The sequence below is a fragment of the Lissotriton vulgaris genome, unplaced genomic scaffold, assembly GCF_964263255.1.
Source record: "Lissotriton vulgaris unplaced genomic scaffold, aLisVul1.2 SCAFFOLD_534, whole genome shotgun sequence".
Classification (NCBI taxonomy): Eukaryota; Metazoa; Chordata; class Amphibia; order Caudata; family Salamandridae; genus Lissotriton; species Lissotriton vulgaris.
This window is the reverse complement of record NW_028252845.1, coordinates 220,742-238,185: the sequence shown is the minus strand read 5'-3', so window position 1 is coordinate 238,185 and position 17,444 is coordinate 220,742. Positions and strand designations below refer to the sequence as shown.

At 45.1% G+C, this 17,444-nt stretch overlaps 1 protein-coding gene across 1 annotated transcript in view; it reads left to right on the top strand.

Moving 5' to 3' along the window:
* The window catches only part of LOC147661249 (NFX1-type zinc finger-containing protein 1-like), an 805,409-nt gene that overhangs the window by 656,021 nt on the left and 131,944 nt on the right, over window positions 1-17,444 (top strand). Inside the window, exon 17 of the mRNA XM_086951201.1 lies at window positions 3,084-3,216. Within this exon, the coding sequence (XP_086807327.1) occupies window positions 3,084-3,216 (133 nt within the window). The remainder of the gene's footprint in view (window positions 1-3,083; window positions 3,217-17,444) is intronic.

Genomic DNA, 17,444 nt, shown 5'->3' with positions numbered 1-17,444 from the left:
AAATGGCCCTTCCTGCCACACTTGCTACATGTGTATTTCAATGCGGGGCAATTTCTGTCACTCGCCATGTGTCCTTGCTTACCACATCTATAGCAATTGCCCTTGAAACTCCATCCCCCCTTACTCTCCACCTGTCCTTTCTGCACATGCTTTTTCTCTTTGACTGCTAGAACACCTTCTCCTTCAGTCTCAACTTCATTCACTTTAATCTTATTCTCACAGACTTTGCTTTCACTGTCCTGCTTTATCTTGCTTACACACATCATCATGTGTTCCACCTGTTTGGCTACAATCAGCACCTCCCTTAATGGTGGATCATCCTTTAACCATAATTCCTCATGCACACGCTCGGTTCTACATGTCAACACAAACTGGTCTCTAATCCTTTCCTCACATGCACCACCAAACTTGCATGTGGCAGCAAATTTACGAAGATCTGAGACAAAGTCTTCAATAGATTCCCCTTCCTTCTGCCCCCTTTTCCCAAAATGGTACCGTTCCATAATGGTGCTAGTTTTAGGAAGGTAATGTAGATCTAGTTTTTTCAGGCTGGCCTCAAATTCGTTCAAACCCCTCGCTTCCTGTGCTCCCAGCTCAGGTAGATGTTCCAACACTTCTTCTCCCTCCGCCCCGTGTAGTATGACAACAATGCAACTTTCCTTTCTAGACCCAAGTTGGGCCCGCATATAGTAGCATAGTGCAGAAAGACCTTCTTCCATTTGTTCCACTTAATAGTTGGTTCCCCAGGGCTGGCTAAAAAAACGGTGGGGGCGTTAAATTTTGCATGCAGCCATTCTTACCCTTTGTGTGCTTTCAACACCACAGCTCGCCGCTCAAACCCCCAACGTAATAATACCCTCCTGTGAGGTATCAATACAGATAGCGCCTGAGTGCGGGGATACTCTCCACTTTCCTAAACTAGCAAGCGTTCCATGTGTGACATCGTTAATAGCGCTTTAAAGAATAAAGAGTCCACTAGATGGCGCTGTTTCTCCCTAAGGTTCACCTGGTACAATCTTTATGATCAAGAAAATAGTCTCATTGAGCTGCCTACAGTTCCTTTTCCTGTCGGATGACATAAATACTTGCTTTCGATGCACACAGTCTTTCAACCCCCACGGGTTATTGCCTCCGATGAGTTCTTTAATCCCTCTCACACGTTGTAATCTTTGGCAGATGTCCTCAGCGACCGCTGCATCTTCTTGTATTTTCCTGACAAGCACACAGTCACATTAGGACCTCCCAACAATTTTCGAGACCACAGCAGTCTCTCTTCAAATCTTGCTTTGACACTTTCGGGTGCTCTTTCCTTTCATCAGCGCACCTCCGCTTCCTTTCTCCTCGCATCCGTGCCACACAGCGGTTCACTTGATCCACTAGAACACTTCCGCCACAATCTTCGTCCCAACAAGGACATCACGCTGCGGCTGCCAGGTAACCTTTAAGCTCACCACATGCCAGTCACACCAAGTTAATTGTTCCGCCTCACTCACCATGAACTACGACCTTGGCATACCTCATGTGCAGTTCTTTGCACGTTATAAACAGTTTCCTCGCTGCGTTTTTCACCAGTCAGCATTCCATTTGAAGCGCTAAACTCTTTCCTTCTCCTTTTCCTGTCAGGATATCTCCGCTGTACTCCGCTTTCGGCGAGGTTAATGTTCTTGCTTCTCTTTACTCTTCCTTACCCTGCGGTGTTCCCGTCTGTCCATGAACTCGATGCGTGTTGGGGTCATACGTTGTCAGCTTTTCACTTTTGTCCTCGTCGCCAGTGTAGAATCTGCCAACAATGAAGAAGCTCGAAGGTGTTGGTTATATAAATGAGATTTATTGTCACGAAGTAAACAGTAATAGACCCCAGCCACAGCTAAACGGCATACATCAATTCCGCTCACTCAACCGCCGGCGCTCGCCTTAGAACGCTGTCCGTGGTGACATTCGAATGATGTCACCACACCGTTCCAAGGTGACGGTGGGGGCAGGGGTGACAAATGCGGTAGCCTTCTAAAAGAACGGAAGATACCACAGTTTGTCAATGGCTATGATTCCTGTTTGTATTCAAGTTTCGTGGTGTTATCTGATTGATCATGCATATAAATCTTAAGATGCAACACGTTTCTTGTTCTTAATGAAAAGTATGTGATGATAATGACAGTTTACAATTTCAAGAATGAATCTGTGCAGATCAAATGTCCGCCCTAACAAAAATGTCCAACATGTGGACCTGATTTGTAGTTGTGTGGTCCGGGGAATACACAGGATATTTGGAGGAAATGGTCATTGTGGTGGAAAATCCATATATACACAAGCAGTTTGGTGAAGAAAATCCAGCATCTCAAATTTCCTTGAAACTTCCTCCAGAATTGGAACATTTCCCTTTACCAGTCAAGTCCAAATCCAGCCTTGAGTGGTTGTTTAGGGTTGGCAGACCACTAAGATGTCTGAGACACTGCTGACGCGGTCCACTTGCCAAATCTAGAACTTTCTGTATAGAAAGTTCTTCCTTCGACAAGCTGGGAGGTTGTTCAGTGACATTGTTCATGGCTGAGTGGCTGATGGGTCCACCTGCTCATCTCAGCATGTGAAGAAACATGTTTTGTTGTTTTTTAAGGACAAACTACTAATGCGGGGGTTTATTTGTGAAAAACGTAAATTTCAATGCCTGCCACTGAGGTGCTAAGCGTTTTCTACCAGCAATTCTAGGACAGTATTCTTATTGTCCTACCCAGACCGTTTGTGCTATCCTTAATTAATGTCGGCTCTTCTGATACTATCAAGCTGTAGCTCTTGCAGCGGCTACTTCTCTACTTAGACAGTACCATCAGCTTTGGCTCCTGAGGCGCCACTGACCAAAAAGAAACAATTTTCCAACTCAACATGAGGCCATATATAGATAACTGATATCCTGATACCAGCCTACTTTAAATAACCCACATAATCTCTCTTTGAAAGACATGGCTGGTTCATGCTAAACGTTCCTGGGAATTGAAGACAAGATCAATATTGCTAGCAGGTTAATTACTGAGATGCTCTACAGACCGTAAGACTATCTTGCTCCTCAACTGCAAATGTCTATTCTGTAGGTCAAGGCAGCGGTGGAAATGAGCAGGAGGCCGATGAGCGCTATCTGGATGAGTATGACTTCGAAGACCACGAAGAGTCACAAGTGCAATGGGTGGAATCAAAGTTTGCCTATATTATTCCTGCAGAAGACAGGTAAGTTTGCAAAACAAATTCTTTTGTCATTTGTACCCACTTTTTATGCTTGTTGCCCTGAATTTGCTCAATTTTGTAAACCATCAGAAGGAATATTAGTATGGGAGTTCCTTTAATGCTCCCTGTTCCATGTCACTTTGATAAAGAAAAAATAAGCTGTCCTTCATTTGAGAATAGTCCCAGGGTCCACAATCTACTTTTTGCTTCACTGAAGCTCAAATGATTTCCTCCATGTACACTTTATAAATGTAAACATTTTTTCTTTATTCCATTCAAATAATTGTCTCACTGACCAGTCATTTTTTAGGTTCATGTTATGGTTTAAAAAAACACTAGATTATTCAACAAATCATATGTGGGTTAGCCATCAGATCGTTAATCAGTCATCACTATCGTAATCTTCAAACCCTCTTGTTGTGGGATAAGTACATTTACCACCTGTTCAAGCATAGGTCCTGATCCAGAAAGGGCCTATGCACTCGTGGCCGAGACCCTGCAGTCATAGGGGAGTCTCCGCATTCGTGGCCGAGGCCCACAGTTATAAGAGAGTCTTCACACTCGTGGCCGGAGCCCACTGTTACATGGGAGTCTCCGCACTCGTGGCGGAGGCCCTGCAGTCGTAGGGGAGTCTCTGCACTCGTGGCCGAGGCCCACATTTACAGGGGAGTCTCCGCACTCTGGCTGGATCTCTGCAATGAGAATCCTCATTACGGAGATTCCACCCAAGTGTGGAGACTCCCCCACGACTGCGGGGTCTCTGCCAAGAGTGGGGATGCTCTTTGTGAATCAGGCCCCTGATGTCAATTATGATACTGACTGTGCGATTGGGGGAAAAATGTCCCTAATCTGATGAATTATTGAAATGATGTAAGTTAAGTATGAAAGTGAAGTGATGGTTATAACATTTACTATACACATTTACCATATAAAGGGAGCTCATCAAGTGCATGAGTTATTCATCTACTTGTGTCACATGCATCATCAACATACTCGATCTCTAAAATGGTGCTTGAAGAATATTATCTATTGCATCATTGTGTGCACTTGTTCAACCTATGTTTGATTAATCTCCAGAGAGCTGCAACACCGCTCCCAGGGGATGCGCAAACCGCTGGTGTGTGTGTTTTGGCGCCAATATAAGGTATTTATAGGTGAACGACCTTTACAGAGCGGTCGTTACACCGCGGTATGTTTACATCTCGGTCATTACAACGCAAGTCGTAACGACTTGGGCTGGATGGCGCTAAACACTAAGAAATAGTATGATTTACTATTCCAACATCTTCCCTACTGTTACGTAGGCTGGAGTTGGAATAGTAAATCATACTATTCCTAAGTCCAGCACCCTACTGCGCAAGTTGTTGTAACGACTTGCGTTGTAATAACTACAACGTAACGGAACGCAGTCTCACGACCGCATTGTAACATCACATATTCCATTTCTAAGACACTTAGCATCATGATGCACAGTGAATCCACAGGAATTTCAATCGCCTCTATAGTTGCCATCATAGTGCATGATGTAAAGGGGATGTAAACTATGAGTTCTCAAAGATCCTCGAATTAATCAAAGGAGTTAAAAATGTTTGTGTATCTGTCATTGTGTGTTGATGCCAAATGAGAATAAAACGTCTTAATTCCCAATAGTGATGCAACACAATCCATTTATTCAAAAAGGTACCTTCTGTGGCATTCATAGATACGTCATATATTCACCAAATTGTAGTATATTCTAAACTAGTGTTAGCAGTATATTTTGCATTTGAGGTCATACTATTCATCCATCACAAAAAACCAATGATGACAAAGTATAACATTAGTTGAACAATACAATTGCCATACAAAGATCTGTAGTCACAAAAAGCAAGTTATTTCAATGCAATCATTCCTTCCTTTCAGTTAAAGGTTGTTGAGCCATTTTATCAATCCAATTTCTCTCTGTTGTAGTCTCTTGCGCATGGCAATGCCCACTTTTGATTCAATAATCTCAGGTATTTGGAATTGTAACTGAATTATGTTGTGTTTATTTTCATTAAAATGCACAGATACACTTTATTATTTACTGTGTTTCCTAATAATACTGTTGTGTTCTAAAATCCTGGTTTTCATTGTTGTTCTGTCTTTCCTACATATAGCAGTCCTGAGTGCCTAAATGCAGTTTTTACTGTCACATGTTGCATATTTTGTTATGGATTTATTGTACACTTGGCATGCATAGACAACATTGCTACCAGTCATAACATTTTTATAGTGTATATAAATGAAACATCTGTAACTTCCTGCAGGTTTATTGTCAACGTATTCCTTTTTCTAATTCTTGGTAATGATCTTCCTAATGTTACGAGACCATTGAAATGCCATTGAAAAGATGATCTTTGAAAAGGTGCAGGTGCAAAGGATTTTCATGAATGACTTACAGAGCATGTTCCCAGTACCTACACATACTACATCTCCAACAGAACCAATGCAGTCTCCGCAATCTCCTCATGTACAACTTCTTACTCCACACACACTGCTTAACTTTCCAGTGACTCATACACTCAAGAGAGCACCTGCATCAAACCACGCAGGATGACAGAATATCCTCCAATGAATATAGAGTGGAAGGTGAAGTACTGGATGATCAAGCCACACCCAACAAATGGGATGACTACCTGATTCCAGCACCACCGCCACCAGCCTCGCAACAATTGCATTATTCTCTTGACAACATTGGAGAAATTCACAATCTGATGGAAAAGGCTGCAGAAAGATTGAAATACCAATGCCTATAAAGCAATCATATTGCCTTTTGTCTGACTTTAAAGAGCCTGCTAGAAAATCAGTCAGGGCACTGTGAATGTTATTTAGGAGGTAGGTATAAAAATCATGAAAAACCCAGCTATGGTCTGTGCTGTCTTACTCACATTGCATAAGAAATATAAAGCGTCAGAAAGTTCAAAATGTTTAATTGGGCACTCAAAAACAGACTCAGTAATAATGCAAGCAGCTGAACGCCATTCCAAGAATCTGTCTACACCCATATCAGATCCCTACAGTTAAAGTTGCCAATCCATTGGCTATTTTTGCCTGTAATGACAGACAAATACCACATACATAGATCGCTTACCTGGGGATATAAAATTGGAGGCCATATGGATTCTGCAAGAGGGTGAAAGAACTTCCTCAGAGATGATAGGCTGAGCGATGTGCATCGAATCTACATGTTTTCATCCGCTTGCGGGAGTGGCTGTTCCCCACAGACTGGGATGGCTGAAGGTCACTCTGTTCAGGCCAGAAGTTCAAATTAAGATCTTGGCTGTGCCATATGCTGAAGAAGCATTATTCGTTAAACATGTGTATGATGCCCTTCAGGCAATAAAGAGCGACACAGATGTAGCAAGATCATTAGGTGCTTTGCAAATGAGGAGAATGCTTTGTGAGCAGAAAGAGAAAAAGTGCTATTGTCTAACAAAGAAGGATACCAACCATATCGGTATCAGTAACAGCCACCAACCGTATCTTATAACAAACAAACACCAAGAAGGACGTAGACTTCCCAAGGACAGGACATTGGTCGAAAACTGTGATGAGGTAATGGTGCCAGTTACCACCCTGAGCAACCAATTGGGGGTAAAATCACGAACTATTTGCTACAATGGAAATCAATATCAACGGACAGGTGGGTTTTAGATTTAATCACCAACTGCCATACTTTGGAATTCAAGGAAAGACCACCACATACACCTCCAAGCGGAGCAACCCTTCTGCAGAACATCGCCAATATCGGACTCAAGCAGATAGTCACCTCTCCGACCCACGCAGCGGGACACACACTTGACCTCATCTTCTCCACCAGCAAAAACATCACTTAAGCTGCACTTCCGAACTCCCCTGGACCGACCACCAAACCTACCTCCCCAGCTGTAACTGGAACAAGGTCATAGAGGAACATCTCAGTGTCACCCTCAGCACAACCACACCGCTAACATCCATAGAAGCCAATATCGCAACACGCAACCTCCACTGCTGGATCTCCAACTGCTCCGACGAGATGGAGTCTCTCAAGAATGCGCTGGGCAGGCAACACTCCAAGAAAGCCAGTTGGTTCACTGCCGTCCTCCACAAGTCCAGACACACCGGTCGACGGCTCAAGAAGAGATGGAGGAACAACAAAACCCTGGAAGCTGATGCAGATTTCAAAGCCGTAGTCACTGCACACCACCCCTTCCTCAAAACAGCCTTCCAAGACAGAATCAACGCCAACGCACACAACAGCAAAGAACTCTTCTCCATCGTCAAGAAGTTCACTAGACCCAAAAGTGAGACCACAGAAGTCACACCCTCCCAAAACCTCTGCAACAAACTCAGCACCTACTTCCACCTCAAGATGAAGCAGATCTATGACAGCTTTGGCACCTAAGACCTGCCCATCACCCCTGCCACCACCATATGTGAAAACTCCCCAACAGATCCTGCTGAACTGGATCCTGCTCACCAATGACAACACTCTCTAGACCATGAAGAGCATTCCTTCTGCAGCACACTCGGACTCCTGCCCGCACCACATCTTCCACAGAACCGCCACCTCCATCGCCCCTGAATCTCCACATGGGCTGGTGGGAGGATCTGGTACTGGGCGTCAGTCACAAAATACACATGGAAAACAATGTAAAATTGTGGCTGAGATTTATAGATGATTTGTTTATTATTTGGGATCGGACTTATACTGAAGCAGAAGAATTTGTCTCAGCCATTAACATCAATGAACTAAAACTCAAATTTACAGCAACAATCAGCGACAAAGTGATACATTTATTAGATGTGGAAGTATACATACTCCAAGATAAATTAGAAACAAAAATGTATCGTAAAGAGACTGCACGAAATTCAGTTTTGCATTCATCTAGCCATCACCCACGGCACCTGATAGAAAGCATTCTCTACGGGGAAATGCTGCTATTATGCTATTAAAAAGAGTTTGTACTATGTCAACTGATCTACACTTAGCACTACCGGCTAGCAAGAAGAGATTCTTGGAATGGGGCTACTCTAAAGAAACAATTGACGCAGCTATCAGGAAGACTATGAGTCTATGCAGGTCTACCCTTTAAGAAATTAAATCAAAACGGCATAATGACACAGGGAGTGATGTCAGATGCATTTTGGCATTTAGCAAACAGGACAAAGTATTAAAAAACATTATGAGGCATAACTGCCCAATTGTACTAAGTGACCTCCGTAATCTGTGGATCATCTGCCACATACCCTCTCTATAACATATGAACGAGCTCCATCTATGAGCAACTGTTTGGTGAGAAGCACCCCTGAGACAACAGAATCTCACTTATGGTTGCCACAACCCAAGGGATACGTGAAGTACAAGAGTTGCAAAGCATGCCAATACGGAGTTAATAAAAGATCATACACTACACAGTTTGGCAATAAAGAATACAAAATCAAGAAATCTTTGCATTGCAAAACAGACTTTGCCATATACGTAGTATAGTGCTCCTGCAATCTTAAATATGGAGGAAGCACCAAATTGCAGGCAAATAAGAGAATTTTGCAACATATACGAACCATCATAAATCAGGACACAACGTACCAGTAGCATGTCATTTTTTAAGGAGACACATCAGAGCAATTAGGAACATCTGAGATATTACCTGATAGACACAGTGGTAGCTATCAGAAGAGGAGGTGATAGAGAAGGCACTCTTTGAAAATTAGAGACCCGATCTCTTTTGAATCTGGATTGTATGTCTCCAGGAGGCCTCAATACAACTGAGAATCTCTTTACCAGCCTGTACTAGGTCTTCCAACTGCCACCCCCCAACATTCATTTTACCTTTACCCCTGTTTAGTTGATTCATAGACCGATGTTTAGAACACTCAGGATACATCAATGAGTAACATAACACCACTGCTACAGATTTTGCTTGCGAGAGAGGGAATGAGGATTGCTTAGAACACCTCAACGTATTTATACGAGGATGTAACAACACAAGTCCAAGCACTATACAGCTTCTGGCTGTCAGTCCAACCTGATCCATAGGAATAGTGTTTTTTAAAGAAAATTTGCAAGCACGCAATTTATTAGGTAAACAGAAGGGAGGCACATTTTCTTTGCACTATGCACTTGCACTTTATTCGATCTCCTGCTAAGGAGGGGGTATCAACAATTACGAGCCATTTGAAATAGGCTAATGGTATACAAAATGTTTATAGGTGTGCCAGTATACATTAAGTCTGATATTTGATATTTATCTTTTTGTGCACGATACATCTATTAATGAAATTATCGAACTTTTTTAGAAACTGCTTTCAGAATTATTTAAAGTTGTTTCTGCTTTGCATATATTTATGATAAAAATGAATATGGCATTATTCAACTTTACAGACAAGTCAACATTATTATTCAAATCATGATTGTCAGGATGGTGATGATTTATTTAGAGCAACTAATGATAAGCGAGTTATTCACCCACCAATATGAAAAGTGCAGGAGTATGTTTTTACTTTTTATGATTTATCACTGATTACCAAGCACCTTTTTAAATAGAAAAGAATGTCAGGCAGCGTATGACACGTGATCAAGGTCCAGACGGGCCGAAACGCGTAATGGCTGCTGAATAAAGTTACATTATTTGCACGAAATTTGTGGTCATCGTCTGCCTTTTACGGATGATCAAAGAATGAAGGAGCGGAAAAACGAAATATATCCATATATATATGCCCTATTTTTGCACATACTTCTTTGCACATTACTTGTAATATCAGGGTATCCCATATTAAAAATGAGATATTATATCGTTATTGGATGCTACTGATAATGGATATGTATTAAAAAATAACTTTAAGCACTAGCGTTTTAGATATCTAGCACTTCTAGGAGGTAGGAAGCACATAGTATGTTATTGCACTTTAGTGGGTTAAAGTTAGCCGATAAAATATGGATTGAAATGTTGACAGTTTTCAATGCATTAATGCAACACATTCCGTGGAGAAAGTATTGATCTGTATCAATGGTTAAACTTTGCAATTTCATGAAACATTTTATATGCCTTCAAGGGACCTTTTATAAATGTATTTAAACTATTTATATTGTGCATTTGAGCAAGCATTGTATATTGCACATTTAGTATTTTTTCTATATCTATGAATTGGTTATTGTGCACTGTCACTTTAAATAGGGCGACCAAAGCTTACAACGTTGTCATGTAATCATGGCAGGCAACTGCCGAAACGCTTTTCAGCGGAATCGTTTGTGCGTACATAAAATTGAAAAATCAAGCACTCAACCTGTGTCCACTCTTGTTTGTCCTGGAGGAGAGTTTGAAGAAAGCAAGGACTTTCATATATATAGAGAGAGAGATAGACCGCCACATACCCGGGGCACTAAAATTCAAATTTGGGGGTCACGGACCCCCGAGCCCCTGGGACCACGACCTCCCAGGGGCTGTGCAATGGGTGGGAGGGAGGCAGCGCGGCCCCCCTCCAAGAGCACTTCATGGCCCTGGGGACAACCACCCCCCGGGGCCGGCTCCTGCAGAGTCCCGAGGTGCCCACCCCAGGACACTGCTGTTTGCTATGACAGGGCAGGAGCCTTGCGGCTCCCGCCCTGTCATAGCAAACTTGGTTTGGATTTTGGAAGCGAGAGCAGGAAACCTGCTCTCTCTTCCAAAGTCCAAACCAAATTGCTTTTCCACACAGGGAGCTGCATGTTAGCAGCTCCCCATGTGGAAAAGCAATTCCGGCTCCCGCAGGACGCTGGGAGCCGGCAGGGACTGTGGGGAAATTGGGGCTCCCCCCCACAGTCCCCAACAAAGAGACCAGGCCCCAGGGGATGGGGTCCCCGGGGCCAGAAGTGGCCAGGGAGGGGGGGCCACATGGCCCCCCACGCCCATAATAAAAATAAATAGATTTTTTTTAAAAACACACAAAGGCCGGCCCCGGGGGATGGGGGTCCTTGGGGCCATAAATGTCCTGAGGAGGGGGGCCACGCAGCTCCTCTCCAAATACATTTTAAATAAAATAAACTACTGGCAATGTCCCGGGATGGGGTACCCGGGGCCGAATATGGCCTCTGTAGGTGGTCAACGCGGCCCCCTTTCATTTATTTTTTAAAATAAAAAAATAGGGGTCAGGCACTGGGGGATGTGGTCCCCAGGGCCCAAAAAAGGGAAAGAGGAGGGGGACCACACAGCCCCCCTTCTTAATTTTCTTTTACAAAAATAGCTGTATCTCGACTAGGCCCCGCCCCCCTCCCTGCAGCACTCAGCAAATGCGCCCCCTGGCCCGTTGTAAGTTGGAGAATTAATTTCCCTTGAATACTGAGGGTCCCTGGGGGCCAACTAGCCCACCAGGTACCTCCAGTATGCGCCAGGGAGCTGCGTTGCAGAGAGGTGTTCACAGCCTTGCCCCTTTTTACACCTCTCTGCAACGCAGCTCTGTGGCACTGACTGGAGGTACCTGGTGGGCTAGTTGGACCCCAGGGACCCTCAGGATTCAAGGGGACTTAATCCTCCAATTTAAAACGCGCCACGGGGCGCGTTTGCACAGTGGTGAAGGGAGTGGGCGGGGCCTGAGCTGACATGTGTGCAAACACGCCCTGTGGTGCGTTTTAAGTTGGGGGATTAAGTCCCCTTGAATCCAGAGGATCCCTGGGGGTCAACTAGTCCATCAGGTACGTCCAGTATGCGCCGCTGCGTTGCAGAGAGGTGGCACAGGCCACACCCCTTTTTACACCTCTCTGCAATGTAGCTCTGTGGCTCTTACTGGAGGTACCTGGTGAGCTAGTTGGACCCCAGGGACCATCAATATTCAAGGGGACTTAATCCCCCCAACTCAAAATGCGCCACAGGGCGTGTTTGCACACATGACACCTCAGGCCCGCCCCCTCCATCCACCACTGTGCAAACGTGTCCTGTGGCGCGTTTTAAATTGGGGGATTATGTCCCCTTGAATCCTGAGGGTCCCTGGGCCCAACTAGCCCACCAGGTACCTCCAGTATGCGCCAGGGAGCTGCGTTGCAGAGAGGTGTAAAAAGGGGCTTGGCCTATGAACACATCACTGCAACCCAGCTCCCTGGTGCATACTGGAGGTACCTGGTGAGCTAGTTGGACCCCAGGGACCCTCAGGATTCAAGGGGACTTCATCCCCCAACTTAAATCGCGCCACAGGATGCGTTTGCACAGTGGTAAAGTGAGGGGGCGGGGCCTGAGGTGACCTATGTGCAAACACGCCCTGTGGTGCGTTTTAAGTTGGGGAATTAATTCCTCTTCAATCCTGAGGGTCCCTGGGGGTCAACTAGCCCACCAGGTACCTCCAGTAAGCGCACCTGCGCTGCGTTGCAGAGAGGTGGCACAGGCCACACTCCTTTTTACAACTCTCTGCGATGCAGCTCTGTGGCCCTTACTGGAGGTACCTGGTGGCCCCCCTCCCCCATAATAAAAATAAATAAATAAATAAACACGCAAAGGCCGGCCCTGGGGATGGGTTCCTTTTTGTCATAAATGGCCTGAGGAGGGGGCCACGCTGCCCCCCTCCAAATACATTTTAAATTAAAAAAAACTGGCAATGCCCCGGGGATCGGGTCTCCGGGGCCGAATATGGCCTCTGGAGGGGGTCCACGCGTCCCCCTTCCATTTTAAAAAAAAATAAAAAAAATAGGGGTCAGGCACTGGGGGATGGGGTCCCCAGGGCCCAAAATAAGGAAAGAGGAGTTCTGCCACACAGCCCCCTTCTTAAAAACAAGCATTTGCAATGCAATAGGTCTCGCATTAGGAAAGTTTGATCTATTGGTATTGTAAATTACACATTTTGTATTTATGTTTTGTTTTTGAAAATAGTAAAATTAATTGCTGTGTCATTTACAATGCCAATAGTTATAACTTTCGCAAATGTGACACCTATAGCATTTTTAATGCAATATGTGTTGTATTTACATGGCTTACATGTATTGATATTACAAATGACAATGGCTTTTAATTTTTTTTCCAATAATTAATACTTAAATAAAATTTATTGTAATTCATATTGGCAATAGCTTAAAGTTTTGTAAATAACTTTTGTGAAGATTATGTTCAGTGTATTTAATTGTGACGAAAATCCAAGAACAGAAGTGAAATATTAACATCTTTTTGTTAAATTTGTAATAAAGCTTGAAACATTGAGAAAACACATTTGAACCAGGTGTTGTTAAATGGTTGCACAGATTGATGCTGTGGTGGCACTGAGTGATGTTGTGATGGCGAACGAGTGATGCTGTGGCGTTCAGTGATGCTGTGGTAGCGCATAGTGATGTTGTGATGCCCCTGAGTGATGCTGTGGTGGTGCGGAGTGATGCTGTATGCTATGCTATGTTTTGTTTTGCTATCCTATGTTTTGTTTTGTTATCCTATGCTATGTTTTGCTATCCTATGCTTTGAATTGTTATGCTATGCTATGCTGTGTTTTGTTATGCTATGCTATGTTTTGTTATGCTATGCTATGTTTTGCAATCCCATGCTTTGAATTGTTATGCTATGCTATGCTGTGTTTTGTTATGCTATGCTATGTTTTGTTATGCTATGCTATGTTTTGCTATGCTATGCTTTGTTATGCTATGCTATGTTTTGTTATGCTATGCTATGTTTTGTTGTCTTTTTCTATGCTATGCTTTGTTTTCCTATGCTATGTTTTGTTGTGTTTGGTATGCTATGTTTTGCTATGCTATTATATGTTTTGTTGTTTTTTGTTAAGCTATGCTATGCTTTGTTGTGCTTTGCTATGTTTTGTTATGCTATGTGTTGTTGTGTTTTGTTATGCTATGTTTTGTTATGTAATGCTATGTTTTGTTATGCTATGCTATGTTTTGTTTTGTTATCCTATGCTTTGTTTTGTTATGCTATGCTTAGTTTTGCTATCCTATGCTTTGTTTTGTTATGCTATGCTGTTTTGTTGTGTTTTGTTATGCTATGCTATGTTTTGTTGTGTTTTGCTTTTTTTTATGCTATGTTTTGTTATGCTATGCTATGTTTTGTTCTGCTATGTTTTGTTGTGTTTTGTTATGCTATGCTATGTTTTGTTATACTATGCTATATTTTGTTTTGCTATGCTTTGTTATGTTATGCTATGCTTTGTTTTGTTATGCTATGTTTTGTTGTTTTTTGTTATGCTATGCTATGCTTTGTTGTGTTTTGCTATGCTAGGTTTTGTTTTGTTATGCTATGTTTTGTTTTGCTAGCCTATGCTTTGTTTTGTTATGCTATGCTATGTTTTGCTATCCTATGCTTTTCTTTTCTTTTGTTATGCTATGCTATGCTGTGTTTTGTTATGCTATGCTATGTTTTGTTATGATATGCTCGTGAGGGTGTGTGAGTGTGTGTGAGGGTGAGTGAGGGTGTGTGAGGGTGACGGGGTGTAAGGGTGAGGGTGTGTGAGGGTGAGGGTGTGTGAGGGTGTGTGAGGGTGAGGGTGAGGGTCGGTGAGGGTGAGGGGGTGTGAGGGGGTGTGATGATGAGGGTGTGTGAGGATGTGTGTGAGGGTCAGGGGGTGAGGGTGTGTGAGGGTGAGGTGGTGTGGGGGTGAGTGAGGGTGAGAGGGTGCGGGGTGTGAGGGTGAGTGAGGGTGTGTGAGAGTGAGGGTGAGGGGGTGTGAGGGGGTGTTAGGGTGAGGGGGTGTGAGGGTGAGGATGAGGGGGTCTGAGGGTGAGTGAGAGTGAGGGGGTGTGAGGGTGAGGAGGTGTGTGAGGGTGAGGTGGGTGAGGGTGAGGGGGTGTGGGGGTGTGAGGGTGTGTGGGGATGTGAGGGGGTGAGGGTGAGTGAGGGTGAGATGGTTGTGAGGGTGAGGGGGGTGAGGGTGGGTGAGGGTGTGTGGGGGTGTGAGGGGGTGAGGGTGAGTGAGGGTGAGAGGGTGAGTGATGGTGAGAGGGTGTTGAGGGTGAGGGGGTGAGGGTATGAGGATGAGGGTGTGAGGGTGAGTGAGGGGGTGTGAGGGTGAGGAGGTGTGTGAGGAAGAGGGTGTGAGGGTGAAGGGGGTGAGGGTGTGTGGGGGTGTAAGGGGGTGAGGGTGAGTGAGGGTGAGAGGATGAGTGAGGGTGAGAGGGTTGTGAGGGTGAGGGGGTGAGGGTGTGAGGGTGAGTGAGGGTGGGTGACGGTGGGTGAGGGTGTGAGGGTGAGGGGGTATGAGGGTGAGGGGGTGTAAGGATGAGGGTGTGTGAGGGTGAGGGTGTGTGAGGATGAGGGTGTGTGAGGGTGAGGGTGTGTGAGTGAGGGTGTGTGAGTGAGGGTGGGTGAGGGTGGGTGAGGGTGAGGGGGTGAGAGGATGTGTGAGGATGAGGGGGTGAGTGGGAGTGAGGGTGTGTGAGGGGGAGGGGCTGAGGGTTAGGGTGTGTGAGAGTGAGGGGTGTGAGGGTGAGTGAGGGGGTGTGAGGGTGAGAGGGTGCGGGGTGTGAGGGTGAGTGAGAGTGAGGGTGAGGGTATGTGAGGGGGTGTGAGGGTGAGGGGGTGTGAGGGTGAGGATGAGGGGGATTGAGAGTGAGGGGGTGTGAGGGTGAGGAGGTGGGTGAGGGGGTGAGGGTGAGGGAGGGTGAGGGTGAGTGGGGGTGTGAGGGGGTGAGGGTGAGTGAGGGTGAGAGGGTGAGTGATGGTGAGAGGGTGTTGAGGGTGAGGGGGGTGAGGGTATGAGGATGAGGGGGTGAGGGTGAGTGAGGGGGTGTGAGAGGTGTGTGAGGATGAGGGTGAGAGGGTTGTGAGGGTGAGGGTGAAGGGGTGTGAGGGTGAGGGTGTGTGGGGGTGAAAGGGGGTGAGAGTGAGTGAGGGTGAGAGGATGAGTGAGAGGGTTGTGAGGATGAGGGTGTGAGGGTGATTGAGGGTGGGTGACGGTGGGTGAGGGTGTGAGGGTGTGTGAGGGTGAGAGGGTGTGAGGGTGTGTGTGAGGGTGAGGGGGTGTGAGGGTGTGAGGGTGAGTGAGGGTGAGATGGTTGTGAGGGTGAGGGGGTGAGGGGGTGAGGGTGAGTGAGGGGGTGGGAGGGTGGATGAGGGTGTGAGCGTGAGTGAGGGTGTGTCAGGGTGTGTGAAGGTGAGAGGGTGTGAGGGTGAGGAGTTGTGAGGGTGAGGGTCCGAAGTACATGGTGGCAGGGCAGACATCATAAGAGAGAAGAGATTGCGTGGTGACTGCGTTGGTAAGATACTGATGTGTAGTGGTATTCTCCAGACATGGCTTTATTTTTCCAGCAGTCTTTCAATGGCATGAAACCACCTTTGGGGTGATGCAGTCTCCCAACTAGAGACACCTGGTGATATTCTTCCAAAAATGTGTGATGGGTAAACTGGCTTGCAACTTAGCCCAAGGTCACACATGGTGTCAGCGTGAGCTACTCAGTTCATAAACTTCTACAGCCCCAGGCACTACCCCCTCTCGAGGTGACTACAGGAAAACAAACGAGAAAAAAAAATTATTACTCATCTACCAGCAGAACACACTGATATCTATGCCCTGCAATATTTGGAGAGAGGGTGTGGCGTAAGACCCTGAGCAGCTGACTTTGGAACTAGGGAACCCAGTTTGACACTTGATGTCAGCCCTCCCCATGCCTACAAAAAAAAACAAGTTAAAGTAGCTGTTTCGTCAAGAAGCAGGTAGACATCAAGATACCGTAAACTAACCAACAAAAATCAGTTTTTCCGAGCACACCAAGACTATCTGTCCCAAATGTTTACAAGCTTCCCTTTGCCTGGGCGAGTGGCACATACAGCAAGGCTCTTCCTGTGCATTCTGGTAATGGTAGTCTCCGCCATTAATAATGGGAACGAACAGCAATAAAACGAGTATCAGAACGCAACGAAAAAATGCTTGGGTGGATAAATTCCCTGAGAAGGATAGGCTAATGGAAGAAAAAGCACTACCAGTAAGCAGGTCATGGGAGAAGAGAGGAAGTTTGCCAGAGAGACTGAAAGAATACAGCATGGAGACGGAAAAGTGAGACAATGAGAGGCTAACTGCAGGGAGCATGCTGTTGTTGACCCTTGAGCAGTTAAGGGGGTTGCATATGTTACTGCAGGGGAAACAAGCAAAAGCTTTAACGAAACGTGCTACAAGTAAACACCAAGCTCTTTATAAAACTAATTAAATAAAAAAAAGGGCAACTATATACTGCCTTGGGCAAAATGCATTTTCAAATATAATTAGAAGTAGAAATAATTCTGTCTGTGTGGGAGGTGGAACGATTCTAGAACAATGGCAGCACTGAAAATAACAAGCAG